This window comes from Oncorhynchus mykiss, chromosome 13, assembly GCF_013265735.2.
Source record: "Oncorhynchus mykiss isolate Arlee chromosome 13, USDA_OmykA_1.1, whole genome shotgun sequence".
Classification (NCBI taxonomy): domain Eukaryota; kingdom Metazoa; phylum Chordata; class Actinopteri; order Salmoniformes; family Salmonidae; genus Oncorhynchus; species Oncorhynchus mykiss.
In genome coordinates, this window is record NC_048577.1 from 33,637,785 (window position 1) to 33,654,023 (window position 16,239).

Genomic DNA, 16,239 nt, shown 5'->3' on the forward strand with positions numbered 1-16,239 from the left:
GGGGGGGGGGGGGGGCGCGTCACAAGCATCCACAATCCAACCATTGTCGATGTAAACCGCAAATGAACGGTTTTGACCCCCTTTCTCGCAATGAATTTTTCACAGTTTCTCACGAGGAAGCGTAAGTATATCGTGGTATTTGTTTGACAGTGTTTATTGTTGTGCCTTTGTAGAGTAATTTTTAATTTAACAGGTGTTAAGTAACGCTCACGGCAACGTTTTTGTATATATTTATAAAAAAGGGCTCGATATGAGGAAGAAGGGAAAAAGCGCGAGCTCATTTTTTTTCCGTTGGGAGAGATGGAGAGAGCTGCGTCGCTGTATACAGCCATGTTGTAGACTAGGTTAGCTACTGATTGCACTACAAAGTGAGAATGGCAACGAGCACTAGTGTCTTGCCGCAAGGAGGGAAACGATATAGAAGCTCTATTGTAAGTAATCACAGGAAACATGTCGTCTACACAACCACACGTAGCATACGACGTGGTTGTTGCTTGCGGAGATATTCATGCACGTGATTGATTGTTGTGTTCTGGTAACTGTCTTGACCTAACTCCTTTATTGTCCTAATGTTGGTGCATGTGGCTTTGAGAGATCATCGTACACTGGACAGTTCCCGACTGGTTTAGCAGCGTAGACAAACTTGCGCTGTTCACTTGCTAGTGGTGCTGAATGCTCAATGTTGACAATGCTTCAGACCAAAATGGTTGTCTCACTTAAATATATATATATTTTTTAAATACAAACGCAGCCTACGTGCTAAAAACGAAGTTACCTTGGTAACTATGTCTATGAACCATCACTATATGATAACAGTCACCAAGTTCATTATACACCAGGTAGGTCAACGGAAGTTTATTCAAAAGAAAATGGCCTTGATCAAACATGGTGCTTGACATTTGTGTTCAATTATGTAAACACCATCCGTTGGTCTTTCAAAGACCTAAGTTGTTCTGCTGAAACGTTGAAATGTCCCTACTATGACAGACCATGACCATCGTATGTATATGTGCCATAAAGAAATACAGCTGGACGTGCATTTGTGGAAACAAACAGAGAGAATCCATTAAATCAGAGGAATCGATCCTTCTGTGCATGGTCCTAAAGCGCGGCTCACCGGCCACCGTGAGTAATTGACTGGCCATTAACCACCCAGCGAACCAGTCAGAGGCTGTTAGCGAGAGGAACAGCGAATAGCATCTCCATATGCTTGACATTCCGCTTTGGGGTATAGGCGGTAACAACTGTATCTGGGGGTACTTTGGAGAGTGACGTCTTGACATGAGAGTTTTACTCAGTTTAAGTTATGTTACTGTTAAAGGTTATGCTACTCGTCTTAAATCTATTTTAGTAAGAAATCAGGTTTGCCTAAAAGTCATGTCTTGATTTTTTTATTCGACAGATTTCAATGATTTATTTTGATACAGCTGTTTATGGAAACGTTCAAGGTTAAGTGTCTGGTGTCTTGCTTAAAAGGCCTATCACTTAATGTCCCTCCTGAAATCAAGTAGGCTATTTGGAAACTTCTGTTCTCAGACCACTAAGCCCTTCCATTCCAACCGCAATGATTAAGCATGTGCGCATAGCGATATTGAACATTCCCCTCATTGATCTTTCAAACCTATAGCTTTCTGGAGGCATTGTCACTCATTGCTTTTCAGAGTGCAAGTCAAATCCATTACTGGAGAAGACCGTACAGATAGGCCTGTACAGCACTTGAGGCATGATGAAACATGGTCGTGGGCTGTTGACAGTGATAATGATGATGATGTAGTCTATTATGTAACATGTTCCACCAGGTCTACTGCAAGAGAGGTTAAGGGTGTGCATTCCAAATAGCACCCTATTCCCTTCACAGTGCACTACTTTTGGTCATAAATAGTGCACTATAGTGAAAAGGGTGCCATTTGGAATTTACAATCCTATATTATGTGGAGGTGAGACACCCTCACCCACCACCATTTACACCCTGTTATCAACAGCTAGCCATGTGCAACAATGCCCTAATGCTACATTATTTGTTGTGCCTTTTGGCTGTATGATTGTATTGGGTTTATTTTGTTAGGAGCACAGCATTCAATTGGGGCTTGGTGGGGCTTGGTGTAATATGAAGGTTGATGGGAAAGATTAGAACTCAAGTCAAACCGTTTTCCCTTTCCCATTGGTGGCTTTCGGTACGTCACCAGGGTGTGTGTCTGACGTATAGATGCTTTTCTGCACAGGGCTGCTGTGGATTAGGTCTCTGGCTCGCTGTAACCCACTGGGGCAGCTCTGAGATTATATATATATATATCTCCTTCCCTCTCTCTCTGTCCTGTCAGAACTAGGTTACTCATCTCCACCTCACAAAGCACATAGGCCACTATCTATTCAAGCTTTTGACCCCTCCCCCGAGTACTGGCCTCAGTTCTCCCCTCACATATAGGATGGTGCCAATCCTCAAGGACACCCTCTATCCCGCCATCCTCTTCCTCGCTCCTCCCCCTTTCCTTTGTTTTTGTTGCTCCATCTCTACATTCCTTAAGACATTGTTTTCATTCCATTTGTTTGTCTTTGCCAGGACCATGCACATTCTAAGGGCTTGATTCAATCCGTAGCGCTGAAGACGTGCTAGAAATGTAAAGGCAACGTTTCTGCGTTCGCCGAGACTGTATTCATGGTAAAGGCTGCAGATGTTAGCTCAATCGGAAATTGCCTTTAAAGCTAGTTGATGCATCCATTTATTTCTTTTTTTTTTTAAACTTAGAAATACATTTTATATACCCATTGATTCTTGAAGACTATAACTTGTCTCATGAGCTTTAGTTCAACTGTCGTACCCCATCAGAACCCAAAATATAAGCTTGTTTTACTCCCAACGTTTATAAACAATGTAAATCAACACTCTATATCCTCAAAACGTGCATCCTTAGCCGTGTGTATGAATTTGAGAGTGGTTACATTTCTTCAGGCCATCCATCAGCTTATTACCAAATCAGAGGCGGGGTGACTGCTTTGTTGCCGTTTAAATGAAGGACTCCAGCTTTAAAGTATCCACTGCCAGTCCTGTACCTTTTGTAAGTGTCAACCTTCGGTGTCATTCTCCCTACACTGAAGTGGCCAATATGATCGATGCAGCCATCCATCTTACAAGTATTTGACCTGAGTACAAGATAAGCAGTAAGGCTATGACCAATTTACCGGAGCGGAGTTCAACATTCATCTGGGGATTTACGTGTGGGCCTGCCTGAAGACCAACTCACTGGCCTTGTGGTCAGAGTGTCCACCCTGAGATTGAAAGAAGGTAAAAATGGGACCCGATCTCTGCGTCTGCTTGGCACTCAGCATTAAGGAAATTGAGGGTAAGGCCCTGCCATAGTCAAGCGTCCTGTCCGGTGGGTGTACTTGTACATCAAGCTTCCTCACGCTACAGAAACTGGAAATAGGCTCCTGCATCTATGAGCCGTTCTGGCTCACTCGTGCAAGGCTACTTACTTACATATAACAAACAAATGCAGCACTGAAGCGTACTATGACGCTAAACCATTGCAGTAGCTGGTTTACAGAAGCATTGTGCTAAGCTAAAACTGAACCAAAGCAAAGAAGCATATTGAATCTCTACAGCACATTGGGCTAAGCTAGTGTTAGCTCGGGGCATCCATTCTGGCTGATATCCGGAACATTAAAATATGAATTAGCCATGTGACATTGACATATGGGCTTGTTCTGATTGGCCTTGGGGTGAATGGGCTCGCTAAGCAGCTCGTGTTTCACTGTAGCTAATTCGTCCTCTGCTTTCTGAACAGAGAGAGGATGTGTGTGTGCAGTGTGAGTCAGTGAGTTGATGCATGTGTGGGTTTGTGTGTAGGTGTTAGTAAATGCATGTGTGTGCGTACTGTGTGTGTGTGTGTGTGTGTGTGTGTGTGTAGGTGTTAGTAAAGGAAAGATGCTCGACCCTTCTCGGCAGAAGTAGAACTGTCTTTAGGCTAGGCTCCAGTCCAGGTAGAAATGCAAACCATTTGCAACCAAAGGAGACTTGGAAAAGAGGAAAATTGGCAGAGGTGCATATTTCTATGGATCCACATGCATAGAGGCACAAATGTAAACACGTACTTGCGGGACGGGTCCACAGAAAAGTTAGGACATCCCCGACTTAAAACTTTGCAACTCGCACACTGTCAAGTGTCTTGATATTCTGTATCACAAACAACTCTTTACTCCCGCCTCAGATTTAAAAACCTTGAACAAACAACAAAACCCCATTCATAACAGACTCTATTGTGATGCTCTGTTGTACAGTAGATCTGGTGTACAGTAGATCTAACCAACTCATTAATCCAGTTGTCATCTGTCTTTCACCCATCCAGCTGTCTCCTCCCTCGGGCGATGAAGACGCGCTTAGAGACTCAAACAGTGGCGGGTTGGCAGGGAGCGTTTGCCGCTTGGTTGCATAAACATTGTGCTATAGGGGCCAATCTGCCATTGAAACAATGACAAGGTGGGCACCCCTGCCTCTGGTTTGTTAACAGGCTGAAAGATGAGGCTGGTGAAATGTAACCACTCAAAACTTCTATCAAATGCAAAGGTTTTAACCATGTTTTGTGGCTATACAGTGTTTGTTTACATTTACCATGTTTAAAAACATTGGAGTGAAATGCATTTAGAATTGCTGTTCCAATGGGGTACGACAGTTGAACTAAGCTCATGAGGCATTTATTCGTTCTATTCTTCAAGAATCAAGGGGTCTGTGCTGAGTGGACAGAACATTAGGAACACCTATCTAATTTTGAGTTGCACCCCCCTTTTGCCCTCATGACAGCTCCAATTCGTCGGGGCGTGGACTCTACAAGGCGTCGAAAGTGTTCAACAGGGATGCCGTCCCCATGTGTACTCCGATGCTTCCCACAGTTGTGTCAAGTTGGCAGGATCTCCTTTGGGTGGTGAACCATTCTTTATACACACAGGAAACTGTTGAGTGTGGAAAAACCCAGCAGCGTTGCAGTTCTCGACACACTCGAACCGGTGCGCCTGGCACCTCCTACCGTGCCCCGTTCAAAGGCACTTAAATATTTTTTGTCTTGCCCATTCACCCTCTGAACGGCACACATACCACAATCCACATCTTACTTGTCTCAAGGCTTAAAAATCCTTCTTCAACCCGTCTCCTCCCCTTCATCTACACTGATCGAAGTGGATTTAACACGTGACGTCAATATGGGATCATAGCTTTCACCTGGATTCACCCGGTCAGTCTGTGTCGTGGTGAGAGCCAGTGTTCCTAATGTTTTGTACACTGAGTGTATATCGTTGATTCCTACGTTCAAAAATGCATGTTGCAACTGCAGAGTTGCCCCTTCAACTGGAAAAGCGGCTCGTCTCCAACGGGCGAATCTCGTGGGCATTACACAGGATGCAACGGCACCAGCCCCCTGGAGCATTGTGGCAGCTGCAGTTCCCGACCTCCAGGGACAAGGGTGGTTAGGTGGGGAAACAACTGGTTTATATCTGTTAACATGGTTTCAATGCAATCCAATACAACTTGTGTTATTATTCATCCCAGAAGGGGCAATTGTGCTGGGTAAGACTTTGTAAAATAAGATCCCAGATTGGTTTCTAGTGGTATCTTTTTTTTTTTGGGGGGGGGGGGGGGGGGGGGGGTGGAGGGTTGTTGACCATGTGGGTACTCAGAAAGTGACTCTAGGGCACTTTGAAACACATGGTTCACTGTGGTATTCCTGTGTGAAGTCTAAGCTGGAGGGCCTTACTTTCATTGGGCTGTTTCCGTATCTATTCATGCCTCTGCTACGGAGATGTTGAATGATGTCGAATCAGAAATTGAGAGATGCAGCTGGCAGAACAAACAACATCAAAAGAGCACCACTCTCTCGGGTCTCCTGTAATTGTAAAAATATGAGCCAAGCTGAGCTTAACAGACTATGATTCAGCCCAGCAGCCTTTGCAGGCCAGGGGATTTCAGCATGATTATGTGTATGCATAATGTATATTTGTTTTGTTTATGTATTTGTTTTTGGAGAGGGGAAGGGGAAAATACTTCAGGGGAATATACATTTTCGATATGGAGTGGTATGGATACTTTGATATTGAATATATTATCGTTACAGCGTTGGCCACCTTAATGTGTTTCGGACCAGGAAACCTTCCACATACACAAGCGATGGCTGTCTGTACGTGTGACAGTTGGTTTGGCCTAGATCTAGGCTACAGCAGCCAATGACGCATCTATACATCTCTTTAGTTGAGTATTCCAGATTTCCCAAATGAGAAGGGAGGGGGAGCACTCAAAGAAACAAGGTGTTTTTTTTAATGTTTCAGGATGCGGGATGGTACAACGTTCATGGCAACAGCCAACCGGATTTAAACGGTGGCAGATGGAGCGGGCGATGTGTGGCCTAGACTGCGGACAGACTGCTTGGCAGGGTTGGCACACGACCCCTCTATATGCCCTGTCGGCCATGGCTCTCACTCACACCAGAGCTGCGCCAGGGCCCGTCGCTCTGCCATTTGAGCCTCGTTAGCGCCACCTGCTGCGAGAAGGAGAGTGGCTGGCAGAGAGAGGCTAGCGCCGGAACGACCATGGCCTTCTGTTCCCTCGGAAGGCCTGGGGACCGTAGTGTGTGTTCACTGAACTGGAAGAGGCCTTATGGGTGGCGCAGCTGCCCTGTTGCCTTCATGCTGCTATGAAGTGATATCCTTCCGGTTATCCTAGCCTTCCATGCAAGGGGCGCTGTGGTCTGTTTACAAGTCATCTGACATTAGTTACAGTGTTGTTTGACGTTGTTGAAGTGATTGTTCTTCACTCCAAAATCCCAGTTTTATAAGATACTTTGAGACTTGAAATGTGTCAACGCGATCTGTTGTGTGTGTGTGTAGATCCACCTATACATCTCAGTCCCACATGAATGGGAAAGAAGAGAGCATTTTCTGATAAAAATCCTAAATAGTTTCCAAATGACACCCATTTAGGAAACAGACAGACTGTTCTGCTTTGACTGTGGGTATTGCATTTCATAACGTCAGCATTACAGAATGACTGGCTCTAATGACTTACCCTCCTTCCTGTGTTCCCCCTCAGGTAGCCACTGATCTGCCTAAGGGATGGAGTCTCTCTTCGGGGGCGAGCTGGGCCTCCTGGGCGGGGGCGAGGGGCTGAGGGATGACGGCTGCGGCTTGGGGTCGGGGGTCAACTGGTCGTCCTCACCCATCCAAGACGACATGTACCCCTCCCACTTCGCCCTGGCCGCCGCCTACCATGACATCAAGACGCGATTGGCCAGCCTGGAGCGAGAGAACAGCAGCATCAAGAGGAAGCTGAAGAACTATGAGGTCAAGGTAGGTTGACTGATCCTTTAATCACAGAGGCTACGTCCCAAATTGCACCATATTCCCTTTATACTGCTCAACTTTAAAGGGAAGCCCTACGGCCCTGGTCAAAAAGGTCTCCCCTCTTAAAGGGATAGTTCTGGATTTTGGCCCTTTATCTACTTCCCCAGAGTCAGATTAACTCTGGATACCATTTTGATGTGTCTGAGTCCAGTATGAAAGAAGTTGGAGGTAGTTTCACAAAGAAAATAATAACTAGCCTAGCACAAAGACTAGTTATCCCATAGACTTCCAGTCATTGCGCTAATGCTAGTTAATACAGTGCCATGCGAAAGTATTCGGCCCCCTTGAACTTTGCGACCTTTTGCCACATTTCAGGCTTCAAACATAAAGATATAAAACTGTATTTTTTTTGTGAAGAATCAACAACAAGTGGGACACAATCATGAAGTGGAACGACATTTATTGGATATTTCAAACTTTTTTTAACAAATCAAAAACTGAAAAATTGGGCGTGCAAAATTATTCAGCCCCTTTACTTTCAGTGCAGCAAACTCTCTCCAGAAGTTCAGTGAGGATCTCTGAATGATCCAATGTTGACCTAAATGACTAATGATGATAAATACAATCCACCTGTGTGTAATCAAGTCTCCGTATAAATGCACCTGCACTGTGATAGTCTCAGGGTTCCGTTAAAAGCGCAGAGAGCGTCATGAAGAACAAGGAACACACCAGGCAGGTCCGAGATACTGTTGTGAAGAAGTTTAAAGCCGGATTTGGATACAAAAAGATTTCCCAAGCTTTAAACATCCCAAGGAGCACTGTGCAAGCGATAATATTGAAATGGAAGGAGTATCAGACCACTGCAAATCTACCAAGACCTGGCCGTCCCTCTAAACTTTCAGCTCATACAAGGAGAAGACTGATCAGAGATGCAGCCAAGAGGCCCATGATCACTCTGGATGAACTGCAGAGATCTACAGCTGAGGTGGGAGACTCTGTCCATAGGACAACAATCAGTCGTATATTGCACAAATCTGGCCTTTATGGAAGAGTGGCAAGAAGAAAGCCATTTCTTAAAGATATCCATAAAAAGTGTCATTTAAAGTTTGCCACAAGCCACCTGGGAGACACACCAAACATGTGGAAGAAGGTGCTCTGGTCAGATGAAACCAAAATTGAACTTTTTGGCAACAATGCAAAACGTTATGTTTGGCGTAAAAGCAACACAGCTGAACACACCATCCCCACTGTCAAACATGGTGGTGGCAGCATCATGGTTTGGGCCTGCTTTTCTTCAGCAGGGACAGGGAAGATGGTTAAAATTGATGGGAAGATGGATGGAGCCAAATACAGGACCATTCTGGAAGAAAACCTGATGGAGTCTGCAAAAGACCTGAGACTGGGACGGAGATTTGTCTTCCAACAAGACAATGATCCAAAACATAGAGCAAAATCTACAATGGAATGGTTCAAAAATAAACATATCCAGGTGTTAGAATGGCCAAGTCAAAGTCCAGACCTGAATCCAATCGAGAATCTGTGGAAAGAACTGAAAACTGCTGTTCACAAATGCTCTCCATCCAACCTCACTGAGCTCGAGCTGTTTTGCAAGGAGGAATGGGAAAAAATGTCAGTCTCTCGATGTGCAAAACTGATAGAGACATACCCCAAGCGACTTACAGCTGTAATCACAGCAAAAGGTGGCGCTACAAAGTATTAACTTAAGGGGGCTGAATAATTTTGCACGCCCAATTTTTCAGTTTTTGATTTGTTAAAAAAGTTTGAAATATCCAATAAATGTCGTTCCACTTCATGATTGTGTCCCACTTGTTGTTGATTCTTCACAAAAAAATACAGTTTTATATCTTTATGTTTGAAGCCTGAAATGTGGCAAAAGGTCGCAAAGTTCAAGGGGGCCGAATACTTTCGCAAGGCACTGTAAGTGTGATAACGCTAGTTAGCAATTGTGCAAATGCTAGATAGCAACTTTCTTCAAACTGCATGCAGATACATACAAACGGTATCCACGAGTGCATCCGACTCTGGCGAAGTAGCTGGAGCTCCATTGCCAAAATCCCAAACTATCCCTTTAAAAAGGGTATCACTGATTTTACATGACTGAATTGGTAGAAGCTATTCTATGGAACCGGTGCTTTTGCCTATGCAACGGAGTTAGATCAGTGTGTACTCCCATGAGAGGAAGGAAGGAAGGGTTGATTTTTAAAGTACTGAAACAATCAGGCGTACCCGAATGAGGCCATTATTCAGTTGAAACTCACAGTGGAAAAGCTTATGGTAGAGGAAGGTTATTTTCTAACCTCTAATAATGATAATCTGGCCTCGACCTGCACTGGTGTACTATTTTTCTCCATCTACTTTAGCTTTTTCCATCTCCTATGTTTTGGGCTGTGACACACCTTGTCCTATTCTCACCGTCTTCCTTTGATCTCCTTTCTTTCTCACCTACTCATCTGATTTGCCTCCTTTGTCCTTCTCTTGTTCCTCTCCCCTCCTTCTCTCCCTCAGTTCCCTATGATCAGTGAGTTTGAGGAGGAGAGGACCCTACAGTGCTGCTCCTGTGAACCCAAGGAGACCAGCCTACTGCAGTCAGAGACCACCAACCTGCAACAGAGAGTCAACTCCCTCACACAGGAGGTAAGACATGGAGGAAGAGAGAGGAGGGGAGAGGAAGGAGACAGAAGAGAGACGAGTGTGAAGAGGGAGAGAAGAGAGAAGAAGAGGGGAGAGGGAGCAGACAAGAGAAGGGAGGGTGGTAAGAGAGAATAGAATAGGGAGGGAGAGGTTGGAAAAGAGGGAGTAGAGGAGAAAGGAGGGTGAGGGGTGGGAGGAACTGCACATCGAACACATTTCTTTCTCCTACACTTTTCCCTTTGAAAATGTCCACTTTCCCTCAGCTCCAGAAGAGTAAAGAGCGAGAGGAGAGGCTGGAGGATGTGATTCAGGCCTATGAGAAGATCCACATGGAGAAGAGTAACGTTCAGAGAGACCTGGACAAGATGGTAGGAAACAGTGGGAAAGAGTGTCCCCTTCTGGACACCATGAGTAGTACTGTGCGCGCGTATGCACCCTACATCCGTGCGCGCGTGCGTATGCACCCTACATCCGTGCGTATGCACCCTACATCCGTGCGCGCGTGCGTATGCACCCTACATCCGTGCGCGCGTGCGTATGCACCCTACATCCGTGCGCGCGTGCGTATGCACCCTACATCCGTGCGCGCGTGCGTATGCACCCTACATCCGTGCGCGCGTGCGTATGCACCCTACATCCGTGCGCGCGTGCGTATGCACCCTACATCCGTGCGCGTGCACCCTACATCCGTGCGCGTATGCACCCTACATCCGTGCGCGCGTATGCACCCTACATCCGTGTGCGTGCGCGCTTGCTTATACACCCTACATCCGTGTGCGTGCGTGCTTGCTTATACACCCTACATCCGTGTGCGTGCGTGCTTGCTTATACACCCTACATCCGTGTGCGTGCGTGCTTGCTTATACACCCTACATCCGTGTGCGTGCGTGCTTGCTTATACACCCTACATCCGTGTGCGTGCGTGCGTGCGTATACACCCTACATCCGTGTGCGTGCGTGCGTGCTTATACACCCTACATCCGTGTGCGTGCGTGCGTGCTTATACACCCTACATCCGTGTGCGTGCGTGCGTGCGTATACACCCTACATCCGTGTGCGTGCGTGCGTATACACCCTACATCCGTGTGCGTGCGTGCGTATACACCCTACATCCGTGTGCGTGCGTGCGTATACACCCTACATCCGTGTGCGTGCGTGCGTATACACCCTACATCCGTGTGCGTGCGTGCGTATACACCCTACATCCGTGTGCGTGCGTGCGTATACACCCTACATCCGTGTGCGTGCGTGCGTATACACCCTACATCCGTGTGCGTGCGTGCGTATACACCCTACATCCGTGTGCGTGCGTGCGTATACACCCTACATCCGTGTGCGTGCGTGCGTATACACCCTACATCCGTGTGCGTGCGTGCGTATACACCCTACATCCGTGTGCGTGCGTGCGTATACACCCTACATCCGTGTGCGTGCGTGCGTATACACCCTACAACCGTGTGCGTGCGTATACACCCTACAACCGTGTGCGTGTGTGCGTATACACCCTACAACCGTGTGTGTGTGTGTGTGTGTGTGTGTACACCCTACAACCGCATGTGTATATACACCCTACATCGGGTGTGTGTGTGTATATACACCCTACATCGGGTGTGTGTGTGCAGTCACGTGTGTGTGCTCTCCGTCAGACAACACTAGCAGAGCAGCATATGGAGCGTATCTGTGGTCTGGAGTCAGCTCTGACGCAGAGGGAGGGGTCCCTGCAGAAACTCAGTGCTCAGCTGCACAGCAAGAACATTCATTACCTACAGCTACACACCAGTCTGGACGTGCCTCGCGGTGAGTGTGTGTGTGTGTGTGTGTGTGTGTGTGTATGTTTGAGTGAGTGCGGGTGTGTATGTTTCTCACTGTGCCTGGATGTGTGCTACAGAGCGGAACGGGCGGGGTCCAACCCTGCAGAGCTCTCGTAGTCTGGACGCCGTGTCCGACCTGAAGCTGCAGCGGTTGGAGGCGGAGCTAGAAGGAGCGCGGCAGCAGGCCCAGGGTGCGTGTCAGAGAGAGAAGGCGATGAAGGAGGAGCTACAGAGACTGCAGGCAGAGATCAGACAGCTGCAGCAGAATGTACAGAGACAGGTCAGATAGTGACACACAGGAGGCTGGTGGGACCTTACTAGGGGAGGACTGTCTCATGGTAATGGCTGGAGCGGAGACATGGAATGGTATCAAATGCATCAAACACATGGTTTCCATTACTTTCAGTCCATTATTATGAGCCATCCTCCCCTCAGCAGCCTCCACTGACACACACGTCTGTCTCTGTCCAGCAGGAGGTGACCACACCCTGTGAGCACTGTGACATGGAATGGATAAAGAAGGCAGGAGATGAACAGTGAGCGACAGCTGCCCCATCTAATACTCCGGCCATGTAGCTATTGTCAATAGAATAACCAGGGTGACATTTTGGACGCAGTCCTAACATTGAGAGATGATCAACTTTTGTCCCTCCTTTGCAGGGTGAACCTGGCATTGGCCTACACTGAGCTGACAGAGGAGCTGGTGCGTGTGCGAGGTCTGGCTGTCAAACAGACGGAGATCCTCAGGAAGGCATCCCACGAGCAGATGGGTCAGTAGAAAACACAAAAATTGTTCTCCATATTGATGTTGAATGGAGTATAATTGCAAAAATGCCCAATGAGGGTGCCAATAAGGACACTAATGTAATAATAATAATAAATGCGATTTAGCGGATGCATTTACCCAAAGTGACTTAGTCACGTGTGCATACGTTTTACGTACTGGTGGTCCCGGGAATTGAACCCACTATCCTGGTGTTGCAAGCTCCATACTCTATCAGTTGGGCTACAGAGGTAGCAATGGACGATAATAACCATCCCATTCTCTCTCCTCCAGTCCTGAGACACTCCCCAGCCCCCCAGCGTCGCTCCCCGGCCTCCCAACGCCCCTCCCCAGACCGCCTCCACCCCTCTCCTCCCCTCTCACCTTCCTCACCCCCTTCTGGCCCCGCATCCTACTCCCCAACTGGCCTCTCTTACTCCCCCACCGGCCCAGCCTCCTACTCCTGCCGGCCAACCAGCCAACGGCTACGTGCCCGCTTCCAAGGGCGCCGCAGCTACTCGGAGGTGGCCGACTCGTCTGCCCACCAGAGGCCCCCCCCCAGGCTGCTCCGTGACCCAATCTCCACCCTGCCCAAGCCCAAGAACATGGGGGAGTCTGGGGCTTATTCCCGCCCGCCCAGGATTTCCCTGGTGGGGCTTCCCCGGCCGGCCTCGGCCCGTGGAGCTGTAGGTGCTGGTGGAGGGGGAGGAGGTGGTGGCACCAGCCTGAGCAGTAGCCCCCACCACCATGCCCTGGAGCTGGGCTTCCCTCTAGCTGCAGAGGTACACACCATATTTGTATTTACACTACCATTCAAAAGCTTGGGGTCACTTAGAAATGTCCTTGTTTTTGAATGAAAAGCATTTTTTGTCCATTGAAATATAAAATACAGAATAAATGTAAATTACTATTGTAGCTGGAAAGTGCAGATTTTTTATGGAATACCTATGAAGGCGTACAGAAGCCCATTATCAGCAACCATCACTCCTGTGTTCCAATGGCACATTGTGTTAGTCTTAAAATAAAATGATAAACTTGGATTAGCGAATTGATCATTAGAAAACCCTTTTGCAATTATGTTAGCACAGCTAAAACTGTTAAGAATTGCATAAGGGTTTTCTAATGATCAATTAGCCTTTTCAAATGATACACTTGGACTAGCTAACAATATGCCATAGGAACACAGGAGTGAGGAATGCTGACAATCCACCTATGTAGATATTCCATTACAAATCTGCCGTTTCCAGCTACAATAGTCATTTACAACGTCTACAATGTATTTCTGATCAATTTGATGTTAAGTGCTTTTCTTTCAAAAACAAGGAAATGTCTAAGTGACCCTGAACTTTTGAACGGTAGTGCATTTATTTTAAGATACATGTATAAAATAAGGTTAACCGCACCACCACCACCACCCGTTTTAATGACAGTTCTCTTAGGGAGTAACATTGTAAAACATTAAAATAACATGTTACTCCCTAATCCATCCAGGGGCGTCACTTCTGTCATCTGAAGGATCCCCCGGCCCCCACCCCACAGGTCACCCCACCCCAGTCGTCTGACGATGAGGAGTGGAGGTGCCCATCCCCGGTCTCCAGTCCTCCCAGGACACTGGGGGCCATGGGGGTAAGCTCACGGGAACCCCCTCCCTGCCCTTCCTTCTTGGCCCTAAAGGACCCGGCTACCCTCGCCTGCCACCTGCCAGGGTACCTGAACGCAGACCATGCCCAGTCCTGGCCCTCCATCAATGTGAGTTGTTGGTGCTCGAGTTCAGAGCTCAGTAGTGTATCCCAATAGCAGTAATAAGAGCTTCCTTACGTGACATGCAAATAGAAAACAGGTTCTTTTTAGTCATTACAATGAGTACATTTACAGTGTTTACCTTCGAGTTGAGCGTTTACGCAGTTTTGTGATTGGCTGCCTGCAGTTGTGGATGGAGACGGAGGAGAACGACGCCCGGAGCTGCCCTCTGTGTCAGCTGACCTTCCCCACTGGTTACCCCGACGACGCCCTCATCAAACACATCGACACGCACCTGGAGAACAGCAAGATCTAAACCCCCCCCAAGACACAGATCAACTTACCCTGCCAAATTCTAACCTAAACCATGATCAGGAAAATCGATTGCAGATCCCCTTTGCAATATGACACTCTAGGGCAGACTGCATCCACTGAATCATCCATCTAAATTTAGATGTGATACTAGTCGTTTTCTAAACTGGAAAGTTTCCTAACCTCTGTATTTGACCATGTTAGTTTAGGGCTATAACAAGGGCCAGTGCTGTTTCTGAATGCTCCCCCTCTCTCCCATGTTATCAGGTATGGTCTTTGACATGGTTACCTCACACTGTTTTTAAAACCCATCAATAATGGGTCACAGCCCAACTACATGCTTTTATCACGAAGTTTACACTGTCAAACCAGAATGAACTCGTCACCCAGACTTTAAGGGCATATTCATAACAGAGGTACACAGCACTTTTTACAATTTAGTTCTAATGGAACTTGAATAGTTTGTCGTCGAGATTCAAGAACAATCTTTAAAACATCTCACGTGTCTCTGTAAAATGTAATGAAATAACATGAAGTTAAGGGTGACAGAGGGGTTGGTGATAATGGCTAGAAATAGTTGAGCTATGGCAGTGTGTCGAGGACCCTAAAACAGTGGATAGGATGGCCCTCTATAGGTACCTCGTAAGAAACTCCTTTATATATTGACATTCAGGGATTTATGATATTGTACCATAAGTGATTAAAACTAGGGTAAATAACAGTCTGAAGATGTTCTGGTTTGTAGGCGCTGTACAGTGATTCCAGGCTGTTGTTCTCCGTGGATGATTTGTGAATCTCAGAATACGGACACTTTATATGCAGTCATCTCCGGTACTTTGCCTACAGGATGTCAACACAATTCACAGCAACACATTTAAAACCCACCGGACAGGAATTTGACAGATACACAACACATTACCAGAACATCAGCTGATTTCTCAACTCAGCCAATTCGGAAATGTGCACAGCAATCAATATGATCCAAAGACACTGGATGGGGTTCTACCATCAGTACATTGTCTTACCTCAGATCTTTTGGTACTTATCAATCAGTTGAGGGACAAGTGTCGCGCAAGAGTGACGCCACCCGTCGAAAGACAATGCCATTAGTATAGATACCATAGAAGGTAACACTGCAATCAACCACAATAAAAAATAAAAACATTTAAATGCTGGATCGCTTCTAGAGGAAGACCAAGAGACTCTGCCAATGAGACGGAACAGTACTGAGATACAGGAGTGGAATCAGAGATGAAGGAATGACATTTGAAAAGGGACATGAACCCATGTGTTCACATTGAATTCCAAGACACTACAGTATTCCTTTTCCAAATCTTTTTTTTCCCCCTTCCCCTTCCGTAGAATCATGGAGGCTTAGTTCTCTCTTTATATAGTCATCTTTCGGGATTTCTGTAACGCAAATAATAAAAAAACTGAATTTCAAAAATGGTATACCTGGTTGAACCTTAGCTTAACTCAGCCTTCAATGACTGGTCTGTTAAACAGCAACTGGTTGGACTGAGTTCCACATGGGTTCCACATTCAATTCATTATAGACGTAAACTCATAGGGGAATATGTTGAATCTCGATCTATAGGCATTTTACATTCCCTGCATTGGGCAGTAGTAAAATAGATT

General features: G+C 46.6%; 1 protein-coding gene across 3 annotated transcripts; it reads left to right on the forward strand.

The window, feature by feature from the left end:
* The first annotated feature begins 24 nt into the window (after positions 1–24).
* On the forward strand, positions 25–16,051 carry LOC110486158 (TANK-binding kinase 1-binding protein 1). 3 transcript variants are annotated; one of them, XM_036940808.1, is made up of 11 exons: positions 25–121; positions 7,073–7,329; positions 9,850–9,978; positions 10,239–10,343; positions 11,598–11,772; positions 11,864–12,066; positions 12,261–12,322; positions 12,447–12,556; positions 12,844–13,331; positions 14,041–14,298; positions 14,477–16,051. In XM_036940808.1, the coding sequence occupies exons 2-11, from the start codon at positions 7,096–7,098 to the stop codon at positions 14,603–14,605; spliced, it is 1,893 nt and encodes a 630-aa protein (XP_036796703.1). In that variant the 5' UTR covers positions 25–121; positions 7,073–7,095; the 3' UTR covers positions 14,606–16,051. The 3 variants fall into 3 exon arrangements, with proteins under 3 accessions (XP_036796703.1, XP_021413229.2, XP_036796704.1); XM_021557554.2 differs by having other exon boundaries at positions 11,622–11,772; XM_036940809.1 differs by lacking the exon at positions 25–121 and adding an exon at positions 263–431.
* The last annotated feature ends 188 nt before the right edge of the window (positions 16,052–16,239 follow it).

Coding starts and splice junctions, on each gene's coding strand:
- LOC110486158 (XM_036940808.1), top strand. CDS start 7,096: ATGGAGTCTCTCTTCGGGGGCGAGCTGGGCCTCCTGGGCGGGGGCGAG. Junction 7,330..9,849: donor TGAAGAACTATGAGGTCAAG/GTAGGTTGACTG, acceptor TCTCTCCCTCAG/TTCCCTATGATCAGTGAGTT. Junction 9,979..10,238: donor TCAACTCCCTCACACAGGAG/GTAAGACATGGA, acceptor ACTTTCCCTCAG/CTCCAGAAGAGTAAAGAGCG.